The following is a 17,635-nucleotide window of genomic DNA, read 5'->3' on the forward strand; positions in this document are numbered from 1 at the left end:
CACATACCACATAGATGTATTCTCTCATATCTAGGCCCAAATGTACCACTCACAGTTTATCAGAGTGAGCTGAGCTCATGGCGTAGATCTACGGTTTGGACCCTGAACGTAAAGCCGTAGATCTATGGGACGGACCCTGAAAGGGTTAAAGGAGGGGTTTGGGATATTGGCAGTTTGGAGGGATATGTTGTGTATCTCTATACGTATATGCTTCTAAACTGTTATATTCTGAGCACCTCTGCAAAAGCAGTGATAATGTGTGAGTGTGGTGAAAGTGTTGAATGATGATGAAAGTATTTTCTTTTTGGGGATTTTCTTTCTTTTTTGGGTCACCCTGCCTCGGTGGGAGACGACCGACTTGTTGAAGAAGAAAAAAAAAAAAAAAAAAATAAAAAAAAAAAAAAAAAAAAAGAATAAAACAAAATTAAAAAAAAAAAAAAAAAATATATATATATATATATATATATATATATATATATATATATATATATATATATATATATATATATATATATATATATATATATATATATATATATATAGTGGACCCCCGGATAACGATCAGCTCCCAACTCGACCAATTATGTAGGTTTATTTTTGTAAGTGCTTTTGTAGGTGTATTTTTAGGGGTCTGAAATGGACTAATCTAATTCACAATATTTCTTATGGGAACAAATTCAGTCTATAACGGCACCCAAACAGACTTCTGGATTGAAATAATATCGTTAAGCGGGGGTCCACTGTATGTATATATATATATATATATATATATATATATATATATATATATATATGTACATGTATATATATATATATATATATATATATATATATATATATATAGATACATGTATATATATATATATATATATATATATATATATATATATATATATATATATATATATATATATATATATATAGTATTACACCTCACTCTGAGCCTCTATATAACCTCTGTGTCCATGTATTGTTTGTAATATCTTGATAAAGCTCCTGGAGAGCAAAACGTTGCCACAATAAAATGTCACATTATTTGCACTTGTGTCCTTTTACTTTACATATTGTCGGTAATTATACCAACTTTATTACAAAAAAGAAAATACTTTCATCATTCAACACTTTCACCTAATTCACACATAATCACTGTTTTTGCAGAGGTGCTCAGAATACAACAGTTTATAAGTACAGTGGTCCCTCATTTTTCGTAATTAATCCGCTCCTGGAGCTGTTACTATAAACAAAATTTACGATTTGCGAATCAATTTTCCCCATAAGAAATAATGTAAATACAATTAATCCGTTCCTGACACCCAGAAGTATTAAAACAAAAAATTTTTTTACATGAAATATACATGTAGTACATAAACAATACAATGGGAAATGATGAATGAAACATTAACAGCGTAACACTTACCTTTATTGGAGATTCTTCGTAGTGTATAAGAGACTGGAGGAGGAGAGAGATTGGATTGTTTACAGTTTGGAAGGGGAATCCCCTTCCAGCAACACCTCAGGTACCAATTGCTTCTCTGGGGTTGCTTCTCTTCTCTGTTTCTTAATGCCACTTTTACCACCTTGAGAGTCACTCTAGTCCTGTCTCGCGAAGTAACTGTGGAGAGAGCTCTGTTTCTGGTGTCTCTTTAACACTTCCCTAAAATGGCCCAAGACTTTGTCACTGTACATATTTCTCACCTTCTTTACCACAGGCTTGGCACTAGGAGCTTTCTTTGGAGCCATGGTAGCTTATTTAGTACTTGCAAGCACTAAAATGAGTGGAATATTATGAAATATTTCGTAGGAGCACTTGAGGGGACCTTCACTCACTGGTAAACAATGCCAGACTGGCTGGGTAGGGAGGCCGCCCCGGCTCTCACCGTGCATACTCGTCCCGGACGAACTACTATTCGCGAGTCAACCTATGAAAAGCGAGTCCATGTTTATACGAAAATACCCCTATGATTGGCGAAATTTACGATTGCCGAGAACTACGAAAAGCGAGGGACCTCTGTATATACGTATAAAGGTACACAATACAGTGGACTCCCGAGTTTCGGCAGCCTCGACTCTCGTGAAATTCAACCTTCGGCAAGTTTTTTTTGGAAAAATTTGGCCTCGAGTTTCGTGAAAACTCGTGTTTCGGCGACCGTCTGGTACCCGTCCGCCCATCATGGCGCACACCAAGCCAGTCTCCCACGCCATTCACCCTCGTGTGCCATTGTTTACCAACACGTGACCATCACCCCGCGGGTTCATACAATACATTTCATAATAATCCATTGTTTTTTGTGCTTGCATCTGCTAAATAAGCCATCATGGACCCAAGGAAAGCTAGTGCAAGCCCTTTGGTAAATAAAGTGAGTGACGGGGATGTGGAAGAGTTGGTGGAGGACCACAGGGAAGAGCTAACCACTGACGAACTGAAAGAGCTTCAACTGGAACAGCATCAGACCACAACCGAGGAACTTGCTTCAGAGGAGGAGGAAGAGGGAGTGGATGAGGTGCCATCTTCAGTGATTAAGGACATGTGTGGAATGTGGAATGAGTCGCAAAATTTTGTTGAAAAGTATCACCTTGACCAAGCTGAAACAAGCCACGTCTTCAACATGTACAATGACAGTGTTGTGTCCCACTTCAGGGAAATCTTAAAGAAACGCCAGAAAAAGACCTCTCTGGACAGATATTTTGTGCGACAGGGGTCCAGTGACTCTCAAGTTGTTCCCAGAGGCATTAAAAGAAGAAGGGAAGTATCCCCAGATAAGGACTTGCTACCTAAAGTCCTAATGGAAGGAGATTCTCCTTCCAAACAATAATGTACACCTTCCTCCTATCCCCTCCTCCCGTCTTCCATCCACGCAGAAGTCTTCAGTAAAGGTAAGTGTAATGTTGTTATTATTTTTTTAAATGTACGTACTTGATTTCTGATTGTTTTCATTATGTAAATCTTTATTTAATTTGAAAAAAAAAAATATTTTATTTTAATATTTTTGGGTGTCTGGAACGGATTAATTTTATTTCCATTATTTCTTATGGGGAAAATGGTTTCGAGTTTCGTGAATTTCGACCTTCGGCGGGCTCTCTGGAACGGATTAATCACGAAACTCGGGGGTCCACTCTATATATATGCATATGTGTATATATATATGCGTGTGTATATATATATATACATCCGCTAATACGGACATTGCAAATTATGACCAAAACTCGCTATACGGCTCCCCCCACCTGACTTTCTAATACGGTCACCGTGCCCCACCTGTTTGTTTACATTCTCCATGAGCTCAGTAAGCACTAAGTCTCTCCATTTTGTCTGGAAACTCCAAAATTTCAAATGTTTTTAAAAGTTATTTCATATTTTATATATACTCTGATAATTACAGTGGACCCCCGCATAACGATGGCATCACATAGCGATTATTTCGCATACCGCTTACTTTAATTGCAAAAATTTTGCCTCACATACCGCTTAAAAACCCGCTTACCGATTTTCCTCCGAGACGCGTCCAATGTGCGGCCTGAGCCACGCTCACATGTTCCGCCGGTGGCATTGTTTACCAGCCAGCCTCCGCGGTAACATCCAAGCATACAATCGGAATATTTCGTATTATTACAGTGTTTTCGGTGCTTTTTCTGGAAAATAAGTGACCATGGGCCCCAAGAAAGCTTCTAGTGCCAACCCTACAGCAATAAGGGTGAGAATTACAATAGAGAAGAAGAAAAAGATCATTGATAAGTATCGCTACTATTGGTGGTACAGCTGCTGCTGCTGCTGCTGCTGCTGCTGCACTGTCAGCTGCTGCTGCTGCTGTAGCATCGTCTGCTGCTGCTGCTGCTGCTGCTGCTGTAGCATCGTCTGCTGCTGCTGTAGCATCGTCTGCTGCAGCTGTAGCATTGTCTGCTGCTGCTGCTGTAGCATCGTCTGCTGCTGCTGCTGCTGTAGCATCGTCTGCTGCTGCTGCTGCTGTAGCATCGTCTGCTGCTGCTGTATCATTGTCTGCTGCTGCTGCTGCTGCTGTAGCATCGTCTGCTGCTGCTGTAGCATCGTCTGCTGCTGCTGTAGCATTGTCTGCTGCTGCTGCTGCTGCTGTAGCATCGTCTGCTGCTGCTGTAGCATCGTCTGCTGCTGCTGTAGCATCGTCTGCTGCTGCTGTAGCATCGTCTGCTGCTGCTGAAGCATTGTTGCTGCTGTACCACCGTCTGTTGCTGCTGTACCACCGTCAGCTGCTGCTGCTGCTGTAGCACCGTTGTTGGTGTGGCTTATTGAGAATACCAAGAAACAATTAACCCCAGAGGATTTGCCACCCAGGATAACCCAAAAAAGTCAGTGTCATCGAAGACTGTCTAACTTATTTCCATTGGGGTCCTTAATCTTGTCTCCCAGGATGCAACCCACACCAGTCGACTAACACCCAGGTGAACAGGGAAAAATGCCTGGAACTAGTGCTCATATTGGTGAATTTAAAGCCAGCAAAGGTTGGTTTGAGAGATTTAAGAATCGTAGTGGCATACACAGTGTGATAAGGCCTGTTCTGGAAGAAAATGCCAAACAGGACCTACAGTACTCAGGAGGAAAAGGCACTCCCAGGACACAGTGTCTCATCAGTCATTGCTGCATCTTCAATAAAGGTAAGTGTCATTTATTCTTCATTTAGTAGACTAGTACATGCACAATATATACTGTGCATGTACTACTCTACTATTGTGCATGTATCCTTCTCTTTGTGTGTGGGAAAATGTATATTTCATGTGGTAAAATTTTTTTTTTCATACTTTTGGGTGTCTTGCACGGATTAATTTTATTTCCATTATTTCTTATGGGGAAAATTCATTCACATAACGATTATTTCGCATAACAATTACCCCTCTTGCACGGATTAAAATCGTTAACCGGGGGTCCACTGTATACTTATGTATACCTGTACCTAAATAAACTTACATACATCGAGTCATTTAAATGTCGTATATTACGTTAATATACACATTTTCATTAATCCATCCATGATATTTTTTTCAAAATTATATAATAAACATGATGCATAACATATAAATAAGATAAATACACCCCACAGTAGAATAAATACACATAAATGTGAGATGTGGTAGCAGACGACTTGCACAAGTGACGCCATATTAGAAATGATGATAATAACAATACTCACCGAGTCTCATTAAATGTCGTATATTACGGTAATATACACATTTTCATTAATCCATCCATGATATTTTTTTCAAAATTATATAATAAACACGATGCATAACATATAAATAAGATAAATACACCCCACAGTAGAATAAATAAACATAAATGTGAGATGTGGTAGCAGACGACTTGCACAAGTGGTGATAATAACAATACTCGCCGAGTCTCATTAAATGTCGTATATTACGGTAATATACACATTTTCATTAATCCATCCATGATATTTTTTTCAAAATTATATAATAAACACGATGCATAACATATAAATAAGATAAATACACCCCACAGTAGAATAAATAAACATAAATGTGAGATGTGGTAGCAGACGACTTGCACAAGTGACGCCATAATAACAATAGTCACCGAGTCTCATTAAATGTCGTATATTACGGTAATATACACATTTTCATTAATCCATCCATGATATTTTTTTCAAAATTATATAATAAACACGATGCATAACATATAAATAAGATACACCCCACAGTAGAATAAATAAACATAAATGTGAGATGTGGTAGCAGACGACTTGCACAAGTGACGCCATAATAACAACACTCACCGAGTCTCATTAAATGTCGTATATTACGGTAATATACACATTTTCATTAATCCATCCATGATATTTTTTTAAAAATTATATAATAAACACGATACATAACATAAAAAGATGATAAATACACCCCACAATAGAATAAATAAACATAAATATAAGATGTGGGAGCCTGGTTTGTTTACTCAGCGCCTGTTACCTCTCATGTACTCATTCTTTCTCTCTCTCATTTATTCGTTTTATCTCATTTACTTACTCCTGACCCTACATTAAGACTACAAATATTTTAAGGTAAGTAATGAGTGAACTGTATATACATTTTATCGCTCTGGGATGCTTAAATATAGTATGTGTGGGTGGGGTGGCCTGGTGAGGTAGCCTGGCTATTACAATACATACCACACTTGATTTCTTACAATAAATACTACTTGTCTCACCCTAGATTAAGACTATAAATATTTTAAGGTAAGTAATGAGTGCACTATGTGTGTATTGTACCTTTTTATTGTTTTTTGATGCCTGGTTCTATTGCTAACTTAATATATGTTAGTGTAAACTTGTTATCTAGTGTTTGTATGCATTTATAAGTGGACAAAAAGGGTGTTCCACTTTACGGCGATTTCCGCTTTACGGCGGTAGCCTGGAACCTAACCTGCCGTATAAGTGGGGCCCTCCTGTATATATATATATATATATATATATATATATATATATATATATATATATATATATATATATATCTATATATATATATATATACACAGTGGACCCCGGCATACCGTACGCATCGCATACCGTACAATCCGCATACCGGTCGCTTTCATCGCAAAAATTTTGCCTCGCATACCGCCCAAAAACCCACTCACCGCCCTTCGTCTGAGATACGTCCAATGTGCGGCCTGAGCCAGCCTCATATGTTCCGCCGGTGGCATTGTTTACCAGCCAGCCTCCGCGGTAACATCCAAGCATACGATCGGAATATTTCGTTTTATTACAGTGTTTTCGGTGCTTTATCTGGAAAATAAGTGACCATGGGCCCCAAGAAAGCTTCTAGTTCCAACCCTACAGCAATAAGGGTGAGAATTCCAATAGAGATGAAGAAAGAGATCATTGATAAGTATGAAAGTGGAGTGTGTGTCGCCGACCTGGTCAGGTTGTACAAGAAATCAAAATCAACCATCTCTACTATTGTGGGCAACAGAAAGGCAATCAAGGAAGCTGTTCTTGCCAAAGGTTTAACTGTGTTTTCGAAACAGAGATCGCAAGTGATGGAAGATGTTGAGAGACTCTTATTGGTGTGGATAAATGAAAAACAGCTAGCAGGAGATAGCGTCTCTCAAGCGATCATAAGCGAAAAGGCTAGGAAGTTGTATGAGGATTTAATTAAAAAAATGCCTGCAACTAGTGATGATGTGAGTGAATTTAAGGCCAGCAAAGGTTGGTTTGAGAGATTTAAGAAGTATAGTGGCATACATAGTGTGATAAGGCATGGTGAGGCTGCCAGTTCGGACCACAAAGCAGCTGAAAAATATGTGCAGGAATTCAAGGAGTACATAGAAAGTGAAGGACTGAAACCTGAACAAGTGTTTAATTGTGATGAAACAGGCCTGTTTTGGAAGAAAATGCCAAGCAGGACCTACATTACTCAGGAGGAAAAGGCACTCCCAGGACATAAGCCTATGAAAGACAGGCTTACTTTGTTGATGTGTTCCAATGCTACTGGTGATTGCAAAGTGAAGCCTTTATTAGTGTATCACTCTTAAACTCCCAGACCGTTCAGGCAAAAGAATGTCCTCAAGGAGAATTTGTGTGTGCTGTGGAGGGCAAACAGTAAGGCATGGGTCACTAGGGACTTTTTCTATGACTGGTTACACCATGCATTTGCCCCCAATGTGAAAGATTACCTAACTGAAAAGAAATTAGAACTTAAGTGCCTCCTGGTGTTAGACAATGCCCCTGGTCACCCTACAGACGTGGCAGAGCGACTTTATGGGGACATGAAATTCATTAAGGTGAAGTTTTTGCCTCCTAATACCACTCCTCTCCTGCAGCCCATGGACCAGCAGGTTATTGCAAACTTCAAAAAACTGTACACAAAAGCTCTGTTTGAAAGGTGCTTTGTAGTGACCTCAGAAACTCAACTGACTCTAAGAGAGTTTTGGAGAGAGCACTTTAATATCCTCAATTGTGTAAACCTTATAGGTAAGGCTTGGGAGGAAGTGACTGAGAAGACCTTGAACTCTGCTTGGAAGAAACTGTGGCCAGAATGTGTAGACAAAAGGGATTTTGAAGGGTTTGAGGCTAACCCTGATAGGATTATGCCAGTTGAGGAATCCATTGTGGCATTGGGAAAGTCCTTAGGGTTGGAGGTTAGTGGGGATGATGTGGAAGAGTTGGTGGAGGAGGACAATGAAGAACTAACCACTGATGAGCTGATAGATCAACTTCAACAGCAAGAGGCCAGACCTGAGGAAACTGGTTCAGAGGAGGGGAGAGAGAAATTGAAGAAGTTGCCTACTACAAAGATTAAGGAAATCTGTGCAAAGTGGCTTGAAGTGCAAACCTTCATGGATGAAAATCACCCTCACACAGCTATTGCAAGCCGTGTTGGCAACCTGTACACTGACAATGTTGTGAAACACTTTAGGGAAGTCATAAAGGAACGAGAGGTACAGGCCACTATGGACAGATATGTTGTGCGAAAGAAGTCCAGTGACTCTGAAGCTGGTCCTAGTGGCATTAAAAGAAGAAGGGAAGTAACCCCAGAAAAGGACTCGACACTTCAAGTCTTAATGGAAGGGGATTCCCCTTCTAAACACTAACACTCTCTCTCCCCTCCTCCCATCCCATCAATCATCACCAGATCTTCAATAAAAGTAAGTGTTATGTAATTGTGCATGCCTTTTTCAGTTTGTGTGTATTAAAATTAACATTTCATGTGGTAAAAAAATTTTTTTTTCATACTTTTGGGTGTCTTGCACGGATTAATTTGATTTCCATTATTTCTTATGGGGAAAATTCATTCGCATACCGAACATTTCGCATAACAACCAGCCCTCTTGCACGGATTAAGGTCGCTATGTGGGGGTCCACTGTATATATATATATATATATATATATATAGGTATGTAGTAGGTTGGTATACAGTAAGCGCCCAGGGAGGCACTACTGTCCTGCCAAGTGAGTGTACAACGAAAGCCTGTAATTGTTTTACATGATGTTAGGATTGCTGGTGTCTTTTGTCTGTCTCATAAACATGCAAGATTTCAGGTACATCTTGCTACTTCTACTTGCACTTAGGTCACACTACACATACATGTACAAGCATATGTATACACACACCCCTCTGGGTTTTCTTCTATTTTCTTTCTAGTTCTTGTTCTTGTTTGTTTCCTCTTACCTCCATGGGGATGTGGAACAGAATTCTTCCTCCGTAAGCCATGCGTGTTGTAAGAGGCGACTAAAATGCTGGGAGCAAGGGGCTAGTAACCCCTTCTAAATGTAAAACGAGAAACTTTCGTTTTTCCTCTTGGGCCACCCTGCCTCGGTGAGATACAGCCAGTGTGTTGAAAGAAGAAAGATATATATACATATATGCAAAACAACCACTGTGAAAGAACAGAGAAATTCCAAGTGCTTTCGTGACTACTCACATTATCAAGGAACAATAAAAGTAATGCATCAAAGGAAGGCATATAAAGGGTCTAGACCACACCTCACTATCACATCCCACAACAAAGCAACACCTGACGTGCGACTCACAATAAAGGGAACACTGCAGCAGGTCCGCTGGCCCAACTAGACAGGTCCTTCACACAACCCACGAACAAACTATTCTACCCAAGAATTAAGAATTTTAAAATTTATTATTTGTCCAATGTGTTATTAAATTCTTCTCAAATTCTATTAATTATAAATGGATCTAATTTATATAAACCAAAGGAAATATCAATATTATTTTCAAAACTGCTTTTTATGAAACAAGATTCAATTATATTCCTGTCGACCATGGACTTGCTTGATACAACTTTCTCAACTTTTTGAAAATTAATTGGATGGTTAAAATCTCTCACATGAATACATAGAGCATTGGAATCTTATCCAGTTCTAATGCTATATTTATGCTGTTTTAATCTTAGTTCGAGACTTTTACCAGTTTGACCGTAATAAACTTTATTGCAAATTTTACAAGGAATCTTATACACACATCCGTCAGCATTTTGGGGGGTAATTCTTTATCAAAAGTTTTTTTTTACTGTATCAAGATTTTTAAATACAACTTTGATATTAAAAGTCTTAAGAAGAGAAGGCATATCAACCAAGTTTTTGTGGTAAGGGAGAACCAACATACTTTTAGTTGAATAAGGCTGGTTGTCCCTTTTTGGGTGTTGCTTTGTTGTGGGATGTGACAGTGAGGTGTGGTCTAGACCCTTTATATGCCTTCCTTTGATGCATTACTTTCATTGTTCCTTGATAATGTGAGTAGTCACGAAAGCGCTTGGAATTTCTCTATTCTTTCACAGTAGTTGTTTTGCATATTCTGAAACCACCTGTTTACTGTGATCTTACTGCATATATACATATATATATTGTAGGTAGTAGGTTGGCAAACAGCAACCGCCCAGGGAGGTACTACCATCCTGCCAAGTGAATGTAAAACGGAATCCTGTAATTGTTTTACATGATGGTAGGATTGCTGGTGTCTTTTTTCTGTCTCTTAAACATGCAAGATTTCAGGTACGTCTTGCTACTTCTACTTACACTTAGGTCACACTACACATACAAGCATATATACACACCCCTCTGAGTTTTCTGCTATTTTCTTTCTAGTTCTTGTTCCTATTTATTTCCTCGTATCTCCATGGGGAAGTGGAACAGAATTCTTCCTCCGTACGCCATGCGTGTTGTAAGAGGCAACTAAAATGCTGGGAGCAAGGGGCTAGTAACCCCTTCTCCTGTATATATTACTAAATTTAAAAAGAGAAACTTTTGTTTTACTTTTTAGGCCACCCCGCCTAGGTGGGATACGGCCAGTTTGTCGAAAAAATATATATATACAGTGGACCCCCGGTTAACGAACTTTTTTCATTCCAGTAGTATGTTCAGGTACCAGTACTGACGGAATTTTTTCCCATAAGGAATATTGTGAAGTAGATTAGTCCATTTCAGACCCCCAAACATACACGTACAAACGCACTTACATAAATACACTTACATAATTGGTCGCATTTGGAGGTGATCGTTAAGCGGGGGTCCACTGTATATATGTATAAATGGAATGGATTAAACTAAATGATGAAAAGTTTCTATTTTACAAACAAGTCCCTCTACTTAAGCTTCACATTAAAATTTTCATTTCTTTTATGCAGTACCCAGATAATGTAGTTCATATATAATAAAATACTGTCAGGCACAAAAGAAAGCCACTAGTATGTAATGAACTTTGAGCAAACTAATCCTAATTTAAAGATTACTTAAGAACTAGACAGATTATTTAGTAGGATTTCTTAAATGCAGAAATTATGTAGAAATAAATGAAGCAGAAATTATGTAGAAATAAAGGAAGCAGAAATTATGTAGAAATGAAGAAAGGAAGCAGAAATTATGTAGAAATAAAGGAAGCAGAAATTATGTAGAAATAAAGGAAGCAGAAATTATGTAGAAATGAAGAAAGGAAGCAGAAATTATGTAGAAATAAAGGAAGCAGAAATTATGTAGAAATAAAGGAAGCAGAAATTATGTAGAAATAAAGGAAGCAGAAATTATGTAGAAATAAAGAAAGCAAAAATTATGTAGAAATGAAGAAAGAAGAAATTACATAGCAATAAAGAAAATGAAGGAGAAATTATATAGAAACAAATAATGAAAGCAGAAATCATGTGGAATGCGCTGCTACAATGAAATTGTGAATTTTGACAACCAACTTGAAATTTAATGAAAGCCTAAAAATGAGAACAACTAAGTTCAATAGGAAGTTGGAATTTGAAAACCAAAGGCTGCATAAGGTACATTATTTTGAAAAAAATTTATTCGAAAGTTTCTTCATGAGTCTCTGCTTAGAATTCTGAAGGTGCGGTTATTGTTCTTGGAGAGTGTGGAGGCCTAGGGAAGTGAAAAGTCCTTCAGGATCTTTAGCAGGAGTTTGTCAGTGACAGACACAGCACTTAACTAATGAATGTGGTTTTCTGACACTGTCTGATTTTCATACTAATAATAACAGTAATAATAATAATACAGGTCCTCCATCACAAATCCGGCATCATTGGGACCTGTAGTGTGACGGATTACTGAGTTTGCCGGATTACAGAGTGGTTAGGTTAGAATACACTTAATAAAATTAACCAACTTGACTTACACAGTTCATTGAACATCGGCAAAAATCGAACATTTCCGCTACTTTGAGCTCAATTTCAAGGTACTTTTCGTCATGAAAGCAATCAAAATCATGTCTATTTCTGTAATATATCTTCCATTCTATCAAATGAAACCAAAAAAAATGAGAATACAACAATAAAAACCATACGAAAATAAACTGCAAAGAGGCGGCTATGACTGAGAAGTGAACTCCCTTATTTATCGTCCGTCTTTTTTATTTTTGTTGTACGTTAAGAAGCATCTTTCCATCATACATTGCCCAAGTTTCAATGAGATAGCCCCAAAAAACAACCGAGAGAAAAAAAATATTTACCAAAAATCATATATGGCAAGCCCAAGCCAGGTACTGGAAATAATTCACTTTGACTTTTTTGGGTTATCCTAGGTTCTCTATACATACACTGCTATGTATGATAATCTATGTAACTGTATTTGTGTATACCTGAATAAACTTATTTACTTCTAATCTGTCAACTGAGCACAAGAAACTGCCCATTCACTTATTTCAACTACTCAATAAAGTGGTCAGAAATTGGCAATTTGGCCGATTTCACAAAAATTTCAACAGATGCCAATTTCAAAATAGGGTCCAGAATAAACAATGCAGACATTCCTGGCATTAAAATGACATTTTCTCTGTTCATTAGTCACGGCTACAGGCCCCTCTTATATTACTCTTGCTTTTCATTTGGAATTTTTATTCACAAAAAATAGAAGATTTACTGTTATGCAGACTACTGCATTATTGTAATAGTTGTATAAATAATGTCAAGCCATTCATGACTCCGTATTGGAATTTAGACTGGCAGGCGGACAGGTATTGGACGGTGATGTCATTTGTTTACTCTTGAGCTTCGCTAAAGAATAGAACATTTTATGATACTGTGAGCGCAATTTCAAGGTACTTTTCATCATGAAAGTAATCAAAATCATATCTATTTCTGTAATACATCTTCCATTCTATCAAATGAGACCGAAAAAAAATGAGAATATAACCATAAAAACCATACAAAAATATACCGCTAAGTGGCCGCTAATGGCTGAGAAGTGAACTCCGCTATTTATGGTCTGATTTCTTTCGTTTTTGGTGTATGTGAAGAAGTATCTTTCCATCATACATTGCCCAAGTTTGAATAAGATAACCCAACTAACAACAGAGAAAATATAATAATAATAATAATAATATCTAGGTAGTAGGTTGGTAGACAGCAACCACCCAGGGAGGTACTACCGTCCTGCCAAGTGAGTGTAAAACGAAAGCCTGTAATTGTTTTACATGATGGTAGGATTGCTGGTGTCCTTTTTTCTGTCTCATGAACATGCAAGATTTCAGGTACGTCTTGCTACTTCTACTTACACTTAGGTCACACTACACATACATGTACAAGCACATATATACACACCCCTCTGGGTTTTCTTCTATTTTCTTTCTAGTTCTTATTCTTGTTTATTTCCTCTTATCTCCATGGGGAAGTGGAACAGAATTCTTCCTCCGTAAGCCATGCGTGTTGTAAGAGGCGACTAAAATGCCGGGAGCAAGGGGCTAGTAACCTCTTCTCCTGTATATATTACTAAATGTAAAAGGAGAAACTTTCGTTTTTCCTTTTGGGCCACCCCGCCTCGGTGGGATATGGCCGGTGTGTTGAAAGAAAGAAAGAATAATAATAATAATAATATCTTTATTTACTACACGTACATGTACAAGGTATACAGGCCTAGCTGACATCAGTGACATACTACCATATAGAAAGCTGAGTGTTATGCAGAGTATTTCAAGAAAATTAAGTCAGTGTCCCAGGATAACACCCACACTAGTCATCTAGCACCCAGGTACCCATTTACTGATGGGTAAACATAGACAATAGGTGTAAAGAAACATGCCTAATGTTTCTACCCTGGTTGGGAATCAAATATTTACCAAAAATCATATATGGCTAACCCAAGCCAGGTACTAAAAATAAGCCATGTTGACTTTTTTTGGGTTATCCTAGGTTCTCTACACATATGCTGCTATGTGTGATAATCTATATAGAGAAAATAACTTTTTTGTTTCATGTTTATGGTGCAGTGCGAGTGTATATCAGAGTTAGCTCTGTGCTATACTCCGTTTTCTCTAATATAAGCCCCCAAGACAGAGATAGGAGAATGGTATTTGTTTACCATATCCTCTTCATAACTTTGTCGAACTGTTCGGTGTTATGCCAAATATTATTCATTCTGGAGTATTTAACATGTTTTATGTTATTTATATTGTTTCTTATGTCATATTAGATCACTTGTGATAGGCAAATAAGCTGTAGTGTTGATATTAGCGTAATAATAAAGCATATTCTCCTGCTTCATGAGACTGAGCTCATGACAACCGACAGTGGCTTCAAAGCCGCCTTATCTTTAATGGATAATGTACTGTGTAGGTGCTTTACATAATGAGAAGCATTTCTTTTATTCATTGGAACAATGGCTAGGGCTAAAAGTAAGCAGGTTAAAACAATAAATGGAGAAAAAGAAATTGGAATGACTTATGCAGCAAGTAGCACCACCAAACAGTACCAGCAGGTTGGTGTGGCAACCCTGGAAATTTGAAATTATGCTAGCCAAAATTAGTGCCGAATAACTGAAGGAACCAAATAACTGATTGCCGGATTTGTGATGGCAGACCTGTAATAACAATGATCACTTTAATTTTAGGAATGAGAAAGTAAGTGTAACAAAGATGAGTTAACACTTTATTCCCTACATGACAGCAACAGCCCAAGGAAGTACTACCCAAAGTACTACTACACAAACTTTTTTTTTTTTTTTTTTTACTAAGATAGAACTGCTGGTCTCTTTTTCTGTATCATAAACATTTATGACAGGAACAGTACATACTGCTGCTACTATTACTAATGATACTACTACTACTACTTCTACTACTACTACTACTACTACTTACACCCAGTATGCACTACACAAAGTAATACTTAACAGGAGAGTAAAAAAAAAAAAAGTGACTGAGGTGTCAGACTGAGCACTTGTAAAGAATGGAGTTCCACAGGGGTTGGCACTAGGATACATACTATTTCTTGCATACATGAATATGACTCCTCCTGCATGACAGAATGATGATAGATGGATTGACTGGTGTCAATCCATCTATCATTCTTCCTCAGTCCTAAGTCAATAAAGTTCAGTTGAAGTTCTTTTCATATTATTCACGAAATCGTAATGACACGATTGCAAACAAACCATACCACGGATGGGGTTTGAACCCGCGGTAAGAGTCTCAAAACTCCAGACCATCGCGTTAGCCACTGGGCCAGCTAGCTGGGGTTTGAACAGCGGGTTCAAACCCCATCCGTGGTATGGTTTCTTTTCATATTATTGTTCTCAAACTGCTAAATGCCAGTGTTAATGAAATTAGCATCCTTGACATACTAGTAATAAAATGCTTGAAGAAGCTAAATACCATATCTACAAATCAGGTGGACCAGACAAACCACCTACCAGAGTTGTAAAAGAGTGAAGAAATCAAACCGCTTACCTACTAATGGCAATATTTAAGTTACGATGAAAAAGAACTTGAAACTAGCAAATGATACCCTAATACTTGTAAAAGCTGAGAAGACAGTAAGGGCACAAGCCCTTACTGTCTTATGTCGTCTACATAGTGGAGTCAGAGGGAAGGGCGCACATCAATAGTAGGAAGAAGAACAGTTTCGAAGTATTCCACATAAAAATTAGCAAGAACAGGAGATGTAGGAGAAGCCATAGTGAAACCAAAGGTTTGAGAATAAAATTTACCTTGAAAGGAAAAGGAGCTACAAGTCCACACAAAGGTGAGTAAGATCAAGGAAGATATCAGTAGGTATAGAGAGATGAAGTAACCTTTCACTGGCCTTCTCTCTAAGAAAATTAAGACAACCTGGATATAGACTCTCAAGTGCTATGCTATCAGCCTTTGCATGTACTCCTACATCCTAACACTATATCCCTACTGCAGCTCATAAGCCAAGGCATCACTGTTGTCTGAGGTGGACATTCATTGCCACACTGAAGGTTAAATGTTACACACAGACAATTTTCTACGAATAACAGGGAAACTGGATTGCATTTAAGATAAAACTGAATCCTGATATGAGTGATAGTTTAAAAATAAAACTATTTATAGTTTCACTTTCTTCTTAAACGCACCGGTCATATCCCACCGAGGCAGGGTGGCCCAAAAAGAAAAACGAAAGTTTCTCTTTTTAAATTTAGTAATTTATACAGGAGAAGGGGTTACTAGCCCCTTGCTCCCAGTATTTTAGTCGCCTTTTACAACACGCATGGCTTACGGAGGAAGAATTCTGTTCCACTTCCCCATGGAGATAACAGGAAATAAACAGAACAAGAACTAGTAAGAAAATAGAAGAAAACCCAGAGGGGTGTGTATATATATATATGCTTGCACATGTATGTGCAGTGTGACCTAAGTGTAAGAAGTACATGTAGTAGCAAGACATACCTGAAATCTTGCATGTCTATGAGACAGAAAAAAGACACCAGCAATCCTACCATCATGTAAAACAATTACGGGTTTCCGTTTTACACTCACTTGGCAGGACGGTAGTACCTCCCTGGGCAGTTGCTGTCTACCAACCTACTACCTAGGAGTTTTACTTTACTGTCTATAAAAAAAAGAGTAAAGAGTAAGCACAAGAAAGAGAAGAAGACCTGGAGGGATACATTAGGCCAAATGTTAAGGTACATTCATATATATATGAAATACAGGAGAGCCGTACTTTACAGCATTTCACTAATGCAGCATTTTCAATTGTACCCATTCTTCATGTATTCAGACTTCAAACAATAAATATAATATATTCACCACTCACTATAAGTGAAGGATGAAAATATTTTACGGTAGGTAGTGTGTGTACTGTACATGCATTAGTTAGGCCTAGCTCTATTGCTCACTTAATATATGATAATGTAAACAAATTATCATGCATTAGTCATGCAGTGCCTAGGGAATGGGATGGGTGGGAAATGGTAATCTGGTTTGATCCAAGGAAGGAAAGGATACTACCAAATTTTTGGATTAAAAGGCCTTCACCAGCATCAATGGGGATGGATGTAGAGATAACAGCAGTAGACAACATCCTCGTCGAAGAGAATAAACTGCAAGGTAGACTCACTTTGCCAATGGTCAGCTGCTTTGTAAATGTTGTCTTAACACTGGACCCAGATTTTTTTGTACAGCTCTCACAGGTGACTTCAGTTACTTGCTCCTGTGTAATGTAAGAATCCAAGAGTTCTTGTACTGTGACCTCTCCCCATGGTAATGTTGGCAGAGACAAAGAAAGGGACTCAAAACTTGTCCACTGGGCAGAATTCTGAAACAGACAATACAATCCACATTAAAGACAAAATAGTTTTGATGCCATCTGTTAGTCTCTATTATAAAAACAAGAACATCTGCTTCTTTACTGATACTCTCTCAAATGATAACACAATACATAGTATTGGTATTTAACCCTTTCAGG

The 17,635-nt window shown here is 37.9% G+C and overlaps 1 protein-coding gene across 4 annotated transcripts in view; it reads right to left on the bottom strand.

Moving 5' to 3' along the window:
- The window catches only part of Usp30 (ubiquitin specific protease 30), a 301,098-nt gene that overhangs the window by 69,087 nt on the left and 214,376 nt on the right, over positions 1 to 17,635 (bottom strand). For all 4 annotated transcript variants that reach the window (XM_070101827.1, XM_070101828.1, XM_070101825.1 and 1 more), the window contains exon 5: positions 17,288 to 17,485. In XM_070101827.1, coding sequence (XP_069957928.1) covers positions 17,288 to 17,485 — 198 coding nt within the window. The remainder of the gene's footprint in view (positions 1 to 17,287; positions 17,486 to 17,635) is intronic.

This window comes from Cherax quadricarinatus, chromosome 79, assembly GCF_038502225.1.
Source record: "Cherax quadricarinatus isolate ZL_2023a chromosome 79, ASM3850222v1, whole genome shotgun sequence".
NCBI lineage: Eukaryota > Metazoa > Arthropoda > Malacostraca > Decapoda > Parastacidae > Cherax > Cherax quadricarinatus.